The sequence below is a fragment of the Bos mutus genome, chromosome 8 (genome assembly GCF_027580195.1).
Source record: "Bos mutus isolate GX-2022 chromosome 8, NWIPB_WYAK_1.1, whole genome shotgun sequence".
Classification (NCBI taxonomy): Eukaryota; Metazoa; Chordata; class Mammalia; order Artiodactyla; family Bovidae; genus Bos; species Bos mutus.
The window spans coordinates 28485844-28500634 of record NC_091624.1 but is presented as its reverse complement, the minus strand read 5'-3'; the positions used below and the strand labels follow the sequence as shown (position 1 = coordinate 28500634).

General features: G+C 46.4%; 1 protein-coding gene across 2 annotated transcripts in view; it reads right to left on the bottom strand.

The window, feature by feature from the left end:
• Positions 1 to 14791, bottom strand: part of BICD2 (BICD cargo adaptor 2) — a 56089-nt gene that overhangs the window by 17408 nt on the left and 23890 nt on the right. For both annotated transcript variants that reach the window (XM_005901837.2, XM_005901838.3), the window contains exon 2: positions 5805 to 6017. In XM_005901837.2, the coding sequence (XP_005901899.1) occupies positions 5805 to 6017 (213 nt within the window). The remainder of the gene's footprint in view (positions 1 to 5804; positions 6018 to 14791) is intronic.

The window sequence follows — 14791 nt, the reverse complement described above, 5'->3', positions numbered from 1 at the left end:
GATGGCAGAGGCAGAGCCTGGAGCAATGTGAACACAAGACAAGGGTCTGCAGGTTGCTGCCACCCAGAAGCTGGAAAGGTTCCACGTGGAACATGGTCCTGACAGCACTTTTATTTCAGATACAGAAAACTTAAGAGAATAAAATCTTGTTGCTTGTGGCAATCTAATATGGTGGCCCCAAAAACCAAATATACCAATTTAGGTTTAATACCAGGAAAAAGATGCCACTGTAACAAATACCCAAAAATGTGGAAGTGGCCATGGAGCTGGGGATGGCCACAGGCTGGAAGAGCTTAGAGAGCAGGACAGGAAAAGGCCAGTCTGCCTTGAGACTATTGGTAAAAAAAAGTAATTGTTTCAGGTGACTCTGGTGAGGGTCAGAGAGGAGTCATAGAGAAATAGTCCATTGTCTCAGGGGATGCATGGACTATCATGAAATAACACTAGGAGAGATGTGAATGCTAGCGGTGCTCCCTCTAAGGCCTTAGGAGGGAATGAGGAATGGCAGAAAGGCTTGCTGTAACGTGGCAGAAAACCCAGCTGAGCTGTATTCCAGTGCTGTGTGGAAAGCAGAATTAGTAAGCGAGGAAGATGGATGAACAGCCTGGGAGATTCTGAAGCAGAAGGTTAGAAGTACAGCCTGGTTTCTCCTTGTTGCTTATAGCAAAGTGGGAGAGGAGACAGAAACCGAAGAAATAATTGTAAGCAAAACAGAACTAGAACTTGAAGATGTGGAAAATGCTCAGCTTGTCCTTATTGCAAAAAAAATGAGAAAGCATTTTTCTGGAGACAGCACCAAGGGTATGGCTTACAACTCAGCCACCCGGCTGGGAGGCCAGCAGGCCCACTGCTCCCTGGGTTCCAGGAGTCAGAGGAGGGGGCCAACAAAGACTGTTCTCAGGCCCTGAAATGCTCAGCTTCTTACTTTCTGGGACCTGCAGCCCGTTTATTCTTTCCTCTTCTCCCTTCTGGAATAAGAGTAACTCTCCTTTGCCTATCCTAACATTGTATTCTGGAAGCACATAATTTGCACAGGGAGGAATTTCACCCCAGGATGGACCATCTCAAAGTGTCAGCCTTTCCTAATTTAGTGAATTTGAGATGTGATAAGGGATTTGAAGAGTTGATGCTGGAATGGGCTAAGACTTCTGGGAATGAGACGAATCTATTTCACACGGAAAATATATAAATCCTGAAGGCCAGAGGGTAGAATGTTATGGGTTTTAACTGTGTTCCCTCAAAAGATATGCTGAAATGATAAGCCCTGGAAGGGGTGAATGGGATCTGACTTGGAAATAGGGCCTTTGCAGATACACCCAAGTTAAGATGAGGTAATAGGGGTTAGAGTGGGCACAAATCCAAGGGCTGGTGTCCTTCCAAGATGGAGAGTTGGAGACACCCAGGGAGAAGGCCACAGGAAGACGGAGGCAAAGACTAGAACACAAGGACTCCCAGAGGCTGCCAGGTGCTGGCAGAGGCACAGGAAGGACTCTCCCGCACAGCCTCCAGAAGAAGCCATCCCTGCTGACACCTTGATTTTCTGTTGTCTTCAGCCCTCAGTTTGTGGTAATCTGTCACAGCAGTCACAAGAAATGAACACAGGTTTTGGTCTTATCCCACTGAAAGCTGGGGTCGGGCATGGGAAATGAACCCTGAAGACACAGGAGAGCCCAGAGCACCCGACAGAGCTAAGTGAAGTGGAAGAGGAGCCCCCAGCGCTGTCAACACTGTGCCAGGTGACCCACCTCTCATGGCAGGGTGCTGTGGTTGCCCCCACCAGAAAGCTGCCAAGGGGCAGTCCCAGACAGGTGACTTCACTCACTTGGCACGTATGCCCCTGGGGAGCCACCAAACATCTGTACTGCAAGTGTGCTGTCACCCAGACAGAACCACACCTGGAGAAGCAGCAAGGAATCAGCAGTGAAGATGGCTCAGACTGGCTCAGGCAGGGGTAGGGCTGAGGGGCCCGTGTGGGAGACTGCGCTGAGGAAGCAGTGACTCAGCCTTGCCTCCACATGGAGGCGCTATGTGAGGTGCTCAGGAAAGCGAATGCCCTCGAGGGGTAACCATACCTTGGCTCACTTCCCAGGGCCTTGTCTCCCCTCTGAGAATGGAAGGGATGGTAACTGGAGGAGAAGCTGTGGCCCCTGTGCATCCATCCGCAGCACCAACCCACCCTGCTGCAGGTCACACAGGCTGGCCACAGCTAACCAGTCTACCTAACTGGTCTTCCTGCCTCCAGTCAGATGGGACAGGCTCCCACAACAATTAGCTTTTGCTCTCTCATCTTGTTTTTCCCCTGCTTAAACACTGAACTGTATCCCCTTGCTGGCTCGCACTGCTCTTGGCGTGCTGTGGCTATGAGCCCCTAGCCTTGCCCAAGCCCCTGTCCCAGTGCTTCCAGCTGCCTTCTCGCCCTCTGTGAATACACTAGTGGGCGCACGCTCACTCCTCTGCCAGAATTCTCTGCTTACTCCTCCCTCTTTCCCTGCTAAGTCACGCTGCTTGGGGAGGTGCTCAAACATGTGCGGCTTGATTTCACGTGACCACCCAACAGAGTGGAAGCCAAGAGGAGAGTCTAAACCCCACCAGCTCCCCAAAGGTTTGCACATCAGGACTAACAAACCTAGAAAGCCCTCCAGGCTGCGATGAAGAAACTCAGATCAGCTTCCCCCATGGCCTGGGCAGATTCCACCTTCTCAACTCAGAACTGGAACACAGCCTCCTGTCATAGCAGTGGAGCTGACAAAGGAAGTATGGGCCCTTACAGGTCTGCAGGAGAGCTTCTGGACAGCAAGGCGAGGTGCACCCAGGCTACAAGCTGGCGTGGCAGGTGAGGGCACTGCCGCTGCCCTCAGGGGAACCTTTGCCTGGCACACACCCAACTACCAAGGGCTCAAACAAGCTCCCACTGGCCATTGTGGGGTTTGATTGAGAGAAGCACCTTCTCTCAGGTGAGCCTGACAAGAGCAGCCTTGATGATGCACAGCAACCAGGGACACAGGAGGCCTTGGTCCAACAGGGTATAAACCAGATAGTATGCGGGGTACCATCTTAGCACCCCCTGTAGGCCCTCCCTCACCAATCTGACCTCCTAGGGGGCTGCTGGATACCGCATCTGAACCAGCTGGATCCAGCTCTGCTCCCTGGGAGGAATTTCCATTTCCTTATGGAGTCCATTCCCTCGGGACTCATCTGTGTGCCCCCTCCAGCTCCTCCTCGGCTGCAGGGCTCACCCCTGACTTTACCCCTTACCCTTGCTGCTTTCTCTACAAACCCAGGGCCATTCCTCTTGACTCTGGACTGCCAACGTGACATTCTCCACTCAATCCCCTGGATCTGGAGCGTAGGTGTCCTTCTGTACAGGCCTGTCCACACCACAGTGGAGAGCCCCCTGGTGCCTGGGGCTGCTGCTCCGGATCTAGCACCCACCACTTCAGCTTGTGGCCAAAACCCTGGCTTCCTTTCAGCCGTTCCTAGGGGCCCAGATGCCACCATAGCAAGAAACAAGTATTTCTGGCTCCTAGCCAGGACAAAGGAGATGGTAACAGATACGATTTCTCCTGGCACATCTTTGCCACTCACTCTTAGGCCTGTGAAGGGCCTGATACATGCAGAGTCCACCAGGAGAGCAAGGCCAGGGTCCACTGGGATGCTAATTTTACCTAAAGGGGTCACCCCCTGGGCTGATGATGCCCACCCCCTCCTCAACTCACAGTTCTGCTTCTCAAGGCAGCCCTCATCACCCCTCTCAACCCCTTCCCAAGGCAAATCTGAGGAATGTGCAAAAGACTTGACTCTGTCATCCGTCAGCTGGATCTGATCCTTGGGTCTCTCTCTGCTTCTCTATATGCAAAATGGGCCCTCAGGGCATGTCCCAGGGCAGAAGCTGGCAGGGTCCATTCACACACAGTGCAGAGGTCAGGACCCAGTGACCCTGGGTGAGCAGTCAAACCTTCTTCACCTTGATCTCCCAACCTGTGAGATGAAGGAAATAACTGGATGCCCACAGGGTCACCCAAAAGACAAGTCACAGAGTAGCTGAATTGTCCCCCACGCTGAGCATGTTTGCCATACGTGTCACATGACCGAGGCCTCAAGTTCCTCCTGGAGAGCTGGGCATGGGATGAACCCCTAAGCCAGACATCACAGGGTGGAAGGACGGGGGTGGGTCAGAGGGCACAGCACAGCTGGCCCCTCAGTCACTGAACTGGACAGCAGCAGGAGCAGGCACCAGCAGGGAAAGGCCTGCGTGTGGAAGGGGCATTTCCTGTGGAGACTGTGCAGAGCCTGCTTATCTGGATCACTCCAAGACAGGTGCAGGCTGGTGCTCCTCAGGGGCAGCGCTCAGTGTTGAGCTCTCAGGATCTAGGCTCCTCAGCCTCAGTACAGGCCTCCTGTAAGAGCGGGCCTCCAGGGCATAGCCCCAGAGGAGCTCCACACAGCAGCTCAGGCAGAAGTGGCAGGACCAGGATGAGCAGAATAACTGGAGAGGGATGGCAGCAGAGCACAGGCAGAGCCAGCAATGGTGGGGACACTGACCAGGGCTCTAGTCTGAGTAGGCGGTGACGGAGAGCCTCCACTCCAACCAAGAACCTGGCATGGCTCCATAGTGCCTGCCTGACAGTGATCAGGGGCACACAGGCAGGGCCTCAGGAGAAAATGTACTGAGGATGTATGGGGGTGGGGAGTCGAAGGCTTCCTCCAGAAGCACTAACAGGAATGGCAGGAAACCTGACCCCACCAGACCAGTTCTTCAATAGCAGCATGTGGGACTGGCTTAGTTCATTTCCTGGCGCCAAAGCCAGTAGTCAGCAAGTCCCCTGCCACTCCTCTGAGGAAGAGGGAAGCTGCAGAATGAGTCTGGGCTGGGGAGAGCATCTGCATTGACTCTTTTAGGAAAGGGCTCGTAGCTGGCCATGAGGCTAGCCTCCCCCTTAGGTGGTCAAATCTACAGCTCTGATAGTCCCTTCTCCCCACCCTAACCAGAGAGCTCCCGTGTGAAGATATGAGATCATGCACTTCTCCTGGATTCAAGCCAAGTTCCTCCCCAGCCCACAAGTCTTGGTGACCTCTGATCCCAAACCAGGATGGATGACCACTTCCCACTGCTGCCAGTTCCTGGGCTCTGTCCCAAACCTTGCCAGTGTCCCTCCCACCCCTGTGGAACCCTGATTGCCATATACCATCCCATCTGAGGTGTCGACCTCAGAGCTGACCACCACTCAAAACCATCTGCTGTTCTGGTCAACCCCTCCCCACCCCTATGGAGAACAGAGGTTAACAAGGCCCTTCCTGATGAGAACTTGGGGATTCTGACAGTAGGGTACCCTAAAGCCACGGCCAGGACTACAGCTCAGGTAGACGTCTGGTCATGCCTGCTCCCCTGCTGCTGCCGCCCCACCCCACCTTGGGAACACTGGCCCAGCCTCCCACCTCTCTCAGAGGGTACTGGCTGCCCTGCCCCTCCATCTGCCCAGGCCTCTGACGGCCAGGCCCCTGTTAGGGGCCAAACTGATCCTCAGAGCTGTTTTTAGTGGCCTCCCTCTGACTTTATTGTCCCAAGCTGGGAGGTAGACACTATAATTACACTGCTCACATGAGGAACCCAGGACGCACATCACCCCAAGTGCAGAGATGGGACCCTGCCATCCCCAGACCTTTCTGGACCACCATGGACCACAAGAAGTTGGGGTAAAACAATCTGTGGGTGGCCCTGACCCCCGCCCCCTGCCAGGGAGCACTTACTTGTTTTCCCACCACCCACCTAGAGTCAAGCAAACGGCCCCAGTTTCACTGGTTACCTCCTTCAGCTCCTGAGCCACTGAGGCCAGACGCTCATTCTCCGACTGCGTGTTGGCAAGCACGTTGCGCAGCTGCTTCAGCTCTGTCTGCAGCTCTAGCACCTTGCGTACATAGTACTGCTCCTTGGAAGCTGACTCCTGGATCAGACTCTCCTCTCGGCTCTCGCCATCTGCAGCCACCTTCTTATGGTTCGTGTGGGCCTGTCCAAATGCCTGTAGAGGATGAGATGCTCTTGAGAGAGAGCCTGGAGGCAATCCTGTGGCCAGACATGCAGAGGAAAGTGGGGGGACTTTTCCCACAGGAGAAGCAAGATACCTAAGTGCGACATGAGGGCTATGAAGTTACAGAAAATCTGAGGGTGGGGCTAATGAGGAGCCCTGGTAGGATAGGATGGTGGGAGTGGCTGGAGGAACTGGGACAAGGCAGGGATAGGAGGTCCCAGCCACCGTCTCTGCCAGTGTGGCCCCCATCAGCAAACAGACCCCTGTCCTGGGTCCCAGCAGGGAAGCCCCCAGCACTAGGGTGGGTCTGAGGTTCTCCTCCAGATATGGAAACCAAGGTTCAGGCAGTGCCCTTCCCTTGATTGATCCTGATTCACTCATCCTGGAAGACACCTATACCAGGGGAGGCCTGAGAAGGTGAGAGAGCCCAAGCCCAGTACAAGTGAAGCTTGTGCCAACTGATCCCCACATGTGTCCTAATTGGGAGACCCTGCCCACCTGCCCAGGACCTGGGCACAGAGCTGAAAATACCCGAGGGGAGAGGACCCACCACCCCCAGACCCAGCAAGGGCTTTGGGCTCTAAAAGCAAAGGATCTTGCAGTGGCTCAGGGAGTAGCCCCCATGAGCAAGTACAACCAGAACTGGTGCTGGTCTGCCCAAGTCCATGCCCCAGGTCCCGGCCAGCTTGGACGCACCATCATGCCCTGTTCATCCAGGTGTCACAGCCCCAAGCGAGCACCTTTGCTTCTCTTTCCCTCCCACCCTGCGTCATCACAGTAGCCAGGACACGGCCCACATAGGCCTCTAGTGTGCATCCTCCCCAGGGACCCCGTCCTCACTGGCCACCCCACGCGGACCTCTGAGGGGGAGACCCTGTCTCTTTACCCTGGTCCTCACTGGCCACCCCACGCAGACCTCTGAGGGGGAGACCCTGTCTCTTTACCCTGGTCCTCAGTGGCCACCCCACGCAGACCTCTGAGGGGGAGACCCTGTCTCTTTACCCTGGTCCTCACTGGCCACCCCACACAGACCTCTGAGGGGGAGACCCTGTCTCTTTACCCTGGTCCTCACTGGCCACCCCACACAGACCTCTGAGGGGGAGACCCTGTCTCTTTACCCTGGTCCTCACTGGCCACCCCACACGGACCTCTGAAGGGGAGACCCTGTCTCTTTACAGGGCTCCTGGCTCACAGAAGGAAAACAAAAGAGAGAGGGCTACTAAAGAGCAAGGAAAATGATGCCTTTATTTCTTGAGAGAAATACAAACATTTTCATTAATTTATTATTTAATATGAAGTCTAGAAATCCAGTCTAAGAAAACAATTGGGAAAACATACAAAGCTATGTATATAAGCAAAGCTCATATGTATATGAGCAGGACTATGTGTAATATAAAAAATAAAAATGTAGAAAGCGACTTGATTCTCTATCTGAATAAAGTAGGGTAGGGTCAGGTCAGGGTAACTGCTCTCCCTCCCAAGAGTGGGCCTTGTTCATCTGCTCCCAGCCACTGACAACTTGCTCTGTGAAGACACAGGTTCCTTTTTAAATCAAGTCAGCTCAGCTCTCTCTCTCTGATTTCTGTTGCTGTTCTCTACTTCCTCCATCCTTGTCCCAGGGAAAAACCAAAGCACAAATCCGTGTCTAGGCAGGACCTGCCACATCCTGGGTGGCAATCCCAACTACCAGTTTGCATGCCACAACTAACGATCCTGCATGCCACAACAAAGAATGAAGATTCTGCATGCCTCAACTAAGTCCTGGTGCAGCTAAGCAAACAAATAGTAATTAGGGGGGCAAAAAAAAGAAAAAAAGGAAGAGGTTTTCAATAAATTGTGCTAGAACCGATAGAAACCCACACGCAAAAGAATGAAGTTGAATCCCTTTCTTACATCATATATAACAATTAACTCAAAATAGATGAGAGATCTAAATGGAAGACCTAAAACTACAACTCTCAAAAGAAAATGTGGGTAAATCCTCATGACCTTGTTGCCAACGGGATCTTCCTTGTGGCACCAAAAGCACAAGTAACATAAGAAAAAAACAGATAAACTGTACTTCATCAAAATTCTAAATCTGTGTATCAAAGCATACTATCACATGAAAAGACAACCTACACAATAGTAGAAAATATTTTCAAATTTTTGTATTTGGTAAGCGTCTAGTATCCAGAACATATAAAGAACTCCTATAACTCAACAATAAAAAGATAAACAAAACAATTTAAAAAATGGACAATGGACCTGAATACATGTCTCCAAAGATTTTTAAAAATGGCCAATCAGCTTATTAAAAGACACTCACCATCAGTTGATACGAAAATGAAAGTCAAAATCACAAGAAGATAGCGCCTCACACCCACTAGGATGGGTATAATCAAAAATTTTTTTAAAGGAAAATAACAAGTGCTGGTGAAGGTATGGAAAAACTGAACCCACTGCTAGTGGGAATATAAAATGGTATTGTGGAAAACAGCCTGGTAGATCCTCAGAGAGTCAAACACAGAATCACCATATGATTTTGCAATTTCACTCCTAGGTACAGACTCAAGAAAAATGATAATATACATTCACACAAAAACTTGTACACAAATCTTCATAATAGCCAGTAAGCAGAAAAAAAACAAATGGCCATCAACTGATGAAGGGATAAATAAAACTGTCTACACATACAATGGAGTATTATTTGGTAATAAAAAGAAATGAATTACTGACACATGGAACAACATACATGAACCTTGAAAATATTCTGCTATGTGAAAAGAGCAAGTCGCAAAGGGCCACATATTGTATGATTCCATGCATATGAAATATCCAAAACAGGCAAATCTAGAGATCGAAAGCATACGAATGGTTGCCCATGGCAGGGGGTGGAGTTGGGATGTTGCAGGGGGTGACAGTTAAAGAGGTATCTTTTGGGGCTAATGAAAATATTCTAAAATTAGTTGAGGAGACAGATGCACAACTCTGAATATACTAAAAGCCAATGAATTGTACATTTTGAGTGAATTGTACAGTACATTGAATTATACTAATAAACTGTTACAGTTGTTTTAAGTTAAAGCATGGAAGAAGATAAAGCACACTAACACTCCTCAAAAGAAAGCTGGAATGTCTCTATTAATATCAGATAAAGTAGGTATTTTATATATCTTTTATATATTTTTCAATGCAAAGAATATCATCAGAGACAAAGAGGATCATTTCATAATAATTAGTCTAAGTCACAAAGAGAACCTTACAATTCTAAACATTTATGCACTTAATAACAGAGCTTCAAAATATATGAATAAAAAACTGGTAGAACTACAAACAAAAATAAGACAAATCCAAAATTATAGTTGGGAGAGTTCAACACCCAACTCTCATTATTCCTCTCAATATTTCATAGGACAAGTAGACAGGACATCAATAAGGACACAGTAGACATGAACCGCACAATTAACTAGCCTGATCTAACTGGCATGTCTAGAATCTCCAGCCCAACAGCAGCAGCACATTCATTCTTTACAAGGACACATGGAACATTTACCCAGACAGACCATACTCTGGGTAAACGAAACACACCCCAGAAGGATTCCGGCCATACAAATATTTGTTTTGACCACAGGAAATTAAATAAGAAATCAATAATGGAAAGATTTCTAGAAAATCCCTAAATGTCTGGCAACTAACCAACACATCAAAGAAGAAACCCAAAGTGAAACGAAGTATTTTTAACTACATGAAAATGAAATGAGTATGAGAATTGGCGGGATGCCATTATGGCAAGGACTTAGTAGAATATTTATAGCATTAAATGACTATGTTTAAAAAAAAAAAAAAAACTACCAATCTAATCAATAACCTCAGCTTCCATCTTAAAAATTACACCAGGTATTGGGCACAAAGCTCATGGTGCAGCTAAAAGCCCTGTGAGGCTAAGCCCTTTTAAGAGATAAGAAGACTGAGGCTCACAAGGCTAAGAGCTTAGCCCCATGTACACAGCTATTAAGAAACCCATGCTCACCCCAGCTCACCATGCCATAGTTTTCTCCAGACAACACTCCTCCAGGCCTTTGCCCAATGGTCTCTGGGCATTCTACAGGCCAAGGGATGAAGGCCTTCAAGTCCTGCCTGAGGGCTACCGTGTTTCTCACCTCCCAGACACAAGTTCTGTACTGAACACAGACCCTATAAACCCCACTGGAGCATGGTTTTAAACCCTCCTTATAGGCTGTGTGTTACTTAAGGAAGGAGCTGTTTCTTGTATTTGGCTAGTCTTGGGCCCACATGGTATCTGATTAGAGCTGAGCCAACCCCAGTGAGAACTGCCTCTCCTTTCAGCTGTGTGCTTGTGTATTCACTCACTCAGCAGCTCAACCAACACTGGACAGCACGATGGTGTCTGGAACACATATTGTGTACACCCTGCCTGAAACCCTCATGAACTCTGATCTTCTGGTAGCGGGAGCGTAACTGGCACAACCACTCAGGAAAACTATTATCTACTAACACTAAGCACACATCTGTTCCACGACCCTGCATGTTTATAGGAGCATCATTTACAAAAAGACTCAAGCCAGAAAGTTCCCAAGTTCTGTCAACAGAAGGAAAAATTATGATATAGTCACATTACAAATACTACACAGAAATGAAAATGAGTAAATTGCTGTTATTTAAACAACATAGACGAATCTCATACAACATTGGGTGAAAGAAGTCAGACACAAGAGATATACTGTATGATTCCGTTTATATACCAACTCAGCTGGTAAAGAGGCAGTGGTCCCTTGGGTTGGGGGAGGGCCCTTGAAAGAGGCTTCTGGAGCTGAAGATGTGTCGATTCTTGATCTGGGTGCTCATAATGTAGGCGTGTTCAGCATGTGAAAGTTCACGCTTATGATTTGTGCTCTATATGTTTCCCCTCAGTAAAAAAGTAAAAGCAGAAACAAGAAACAAGGAGCATATGAAATTCAAAGGAAAAAACAGAAATAATAAGGATCAGAGTAGAAATCAATGAAATAGAAAAAAAAAATAGATAAATCAAAAGCAAGTTCTTTAAAAAACGTTAATCAAATGGATACACTTATATCCAGAATAACTGAGGTAGGGGTAGGTGGAGGGAGCACCACAGGTATTAAGAAGAATAAGGGATATCATGAATAGTTTGATGCCAATAAATATGACAGATGAAATGGAAAAATTCCTTGAAAGATAAAAATTACCAAAGCCCACTCAAGAAGAAATGGATAACCTCAATAGTCCCAAATCTACTAAGGCAAGTGAATTTGTAGTTTAAAACCACAGAGAGAACATTCTGGGCTTCACTGATGAATTCTACCAAACGTTTAAGAAAGACATAAATACAACATACACAGATTCATCCAGAAAACTGAAAAGCAAGGAAAACTTCCCACTTGACTTTATGAGACCAGCTTTAAACCAAAGACAGTATAAAAATCCACCAATATATAAAAAGGGTAAGGAATTATGATACAGAGGGGCTTATCCAAAGAATGTAATATTGATTGACAATCATTAGAAGAAAAAAAATAAATGTACTTGAGTATATTAAGACAAAAAACAATCTACGGGATCATCTCAAAAGCTGCAGGAAAATCTGACAAAATTCAACATTCATCCCTGTAAGCAGTCTCAGCAAACAGAAGGGAGCACCCTCAACCTGATGACATCTTCTAAACATCTGTCAGCTAACATTATTTAATGATGAAAAACAGTCACCTTGCTCTGGTCAACACTGCACTTTTTAAGTTCTCAGCCTACAGTGCCATGAAACAAGAAAAATCAAAGGGACCTAGCCTGGAAAGGAAGAAGTAAAACCATCTTTACTTAGACATCACACAATAGTCTGTATAGAAAATCCAAAGAAATCTACAAAGTTACTAGAACTAATAAGTGAGATCGGCTAGGCTGCAAGACACAAGATTACTATATAAAAATCAAATCTTATTTCTGTATTTGTTTAGGACTAAACAATCGGAAAATGAAAAAAATTTAAACACTACTTACAACAGCATCAACTGTATTAAATGTTTATACTTAAGTCTGACAGAAGATATACAAGACCTATACATTAAAAGCCACAGAATACTGCTGAGAGAAATTAAAAAATAGAGATATATTTATTCATGGGCCAAAAGACTCAATATTGTTAAGATATCAATTCTCCACAAACGGATCTTTTAATTCATCATGATGACAATCAAAATTCCAGCATTTCTCTTTCTGGTGGAAATTGACCATCTCATTCTAAAATTTGTATGGAAAGCTAAGGGACCTAGAACAATCATAATCACTTTGAAAAAGAAAAACAAAGCAGGAGGACTAACTAGCTGATTTCAACATTATAAAGCTATAGTAATTAAGAGAATATTGCTGTTGTTCAGTCACCCAGTCGTGTCCAACTCTTTGTGACCTCATGGACTGCAGCATGCCAGACCTCCCTGTCCCTCAACATTTGCTGAAGTTTGCCAAAGTTCATGTCCATTGTATTGGTGATGCCATCCTGCCATCTCATCCTCTAATGCCCTCTTCTCCTTCTGCCCTCAATCTTTCCCAGCATCAAGGACTTTTCCAGTGAGTCGGTGGTTCACATCAGATGACCAAAATACCGGGCATACTACCAGCATAAAGACAGACAAACAGAGGTACTGAACAGAATAGAGAATCCAGAAATAGACTCTTATGTACGGCCAACTGACTTGACAAAGGTACAAAGGCAATTTGGTGGAGAAGGGATAATCTTTTAATACATGGTGCTGAAGTAAATGAATATCCTTGTATTAAAAAATGAACTACCACCCATACCTTACAACATATAGGAAAATTAATTTAAAACAGATCATAGGTTTAAACATTAAAAGTATAAGATTTCCAGGGGAAAACAAAAGAAAATGTCTGTGACTTTGGACATGACCTACAGAAGGAGAAACTGGTAATCTGGACTCCAAAACTATAAGCTTATGCTGTTAGACAAGGTAAGAGAATGACGTGATAGACTGGGAAAAAGTGTTTGCAAATCACACATCTTTTTTATTAAGGACTAAGATCTGTAATATAAGCTCAGTAAGAAAAATAATCCAATTAAAATTGGGCAACAGAAAGTTTATGCCTCTTCTTGTCTTAACATGACAGAAGAATACCATGTTCAGTTCAGTTCAGTTCAGTTACTCAGTCATGTCCGACTTTTTGTGACCCCATGAATCGCAGCACGCCAGGCCTCCCTGTCCATCACCAACTCCCGGAGTTCACTCAAACTCATGCCCATCGAGTCAGTGATGCCATCCAACCATCTCATCCTCTGTCGTCCCCTTCTCTTCCTGCCATCAATCCCTCCCAGAATCAGGGTCTTTTCCAATGAGTCAACTCTTCGAATGAGGTGGCCAAAGTAATGGAGTTTCATCTTCAGCATCAGTCCTTCCAATGAACACCCAGGACTGATCTCCTTTAGAATGGACTGGTTGGATCTCCTTGCAGTCCAAGGGACTCTCAAGAGTCTTCTCCAACACCACAGTTCAAAAGCATCAATTCTTCGGTGCCCAGCTTTCTTCACAGTCCAACTCTCACATCCATACATGACCATTGGAAAAACCATAGCTTTGACTAGATGGACCTTTGTTGGCAAAGTAATGTCTTTGCTTTTTAATATGCTGTCTAGGCTGGTCATAACTTTCCTTCCAAGGAGTAGGCGTCCTTTAATCTCATGGCTGCAGTCACCATCTGCAGTGATTTTGGAGCCCATAAAAATAAAGTCTGACTGTTTCCACTGTTTCCCCATCTATTTGCCATGAAGTGATGGGACCAGATGCCATGATCTTCGTTTTCTCAATGTTGAGCTTTAAGCCAACTTTTTCACTCTCCTCTTTCAACAAGAGGCTTTTTAGTTCCTCTTCACTTTCTGCCATAAGGGTGGTGTCATCTGCATATCTGAGGGGCTGCTGATAAATGAGTGGGTCACAAATCTCATGACAGGGAGATTTGTCCTAATAGTCCTATATTCCTCTACTCATTAAAAAATGTTACATCCCAAATACTAACCAGATTTATTTAAGCCACTTGTGACAAAAGTACTTAATAAACTATACAATAAACTCTGATGTTTAAAAATGTAACTGATTTTTCTTTCAAAAAAAATTGGCAAACAACTATACTTCAATGAAAATTAATTTTAAAAAATGGGCAGAAGAACTGAACAAATACATCACCTGAGAAGATACACGTATGAGAAAGAATCATATGAAAAGGTGCTGAACATATTAAGTGACAGTTCAGTTCAGTCGCTCAGTCATGTCCGACTCTTTGCAACCCCATGAACTGCAGCTCGCCAGGCCTCCCTGTCCATCACCAATTCCTGGAGTTCACCCAAACTCATGTCCATCGAGTCGGTGATGCCATCCAACCATCTCATCCTCTGTCGTCCCCTTCTCCTCCTGCCCTCAATCTTTCCCAGCACAGGGTCTTTTCCAATGAGTCAGCTCTTCGCATCAGGTGGCCAAAGTATTGGAGTTTCAGCTTCAACATCAGTCCTTCCAATGAACACTCAGGACTTATCTCAAGGGAAATGCAAATAATAATTAAATGAGTTAACCACAACATATCTACTAGAATACTGAAGATTAAAATGTCTGATCCTACCTACCAAGACTGGATGAGTGGGAAGCAATTAGAGTTCTCCTACACTGCTGATGGGGAATGTAAATGGTACAACCATCTTGGCAAAGAATCTGGCAGATTCTTAAAAAGTTAAGCATATATCTGAC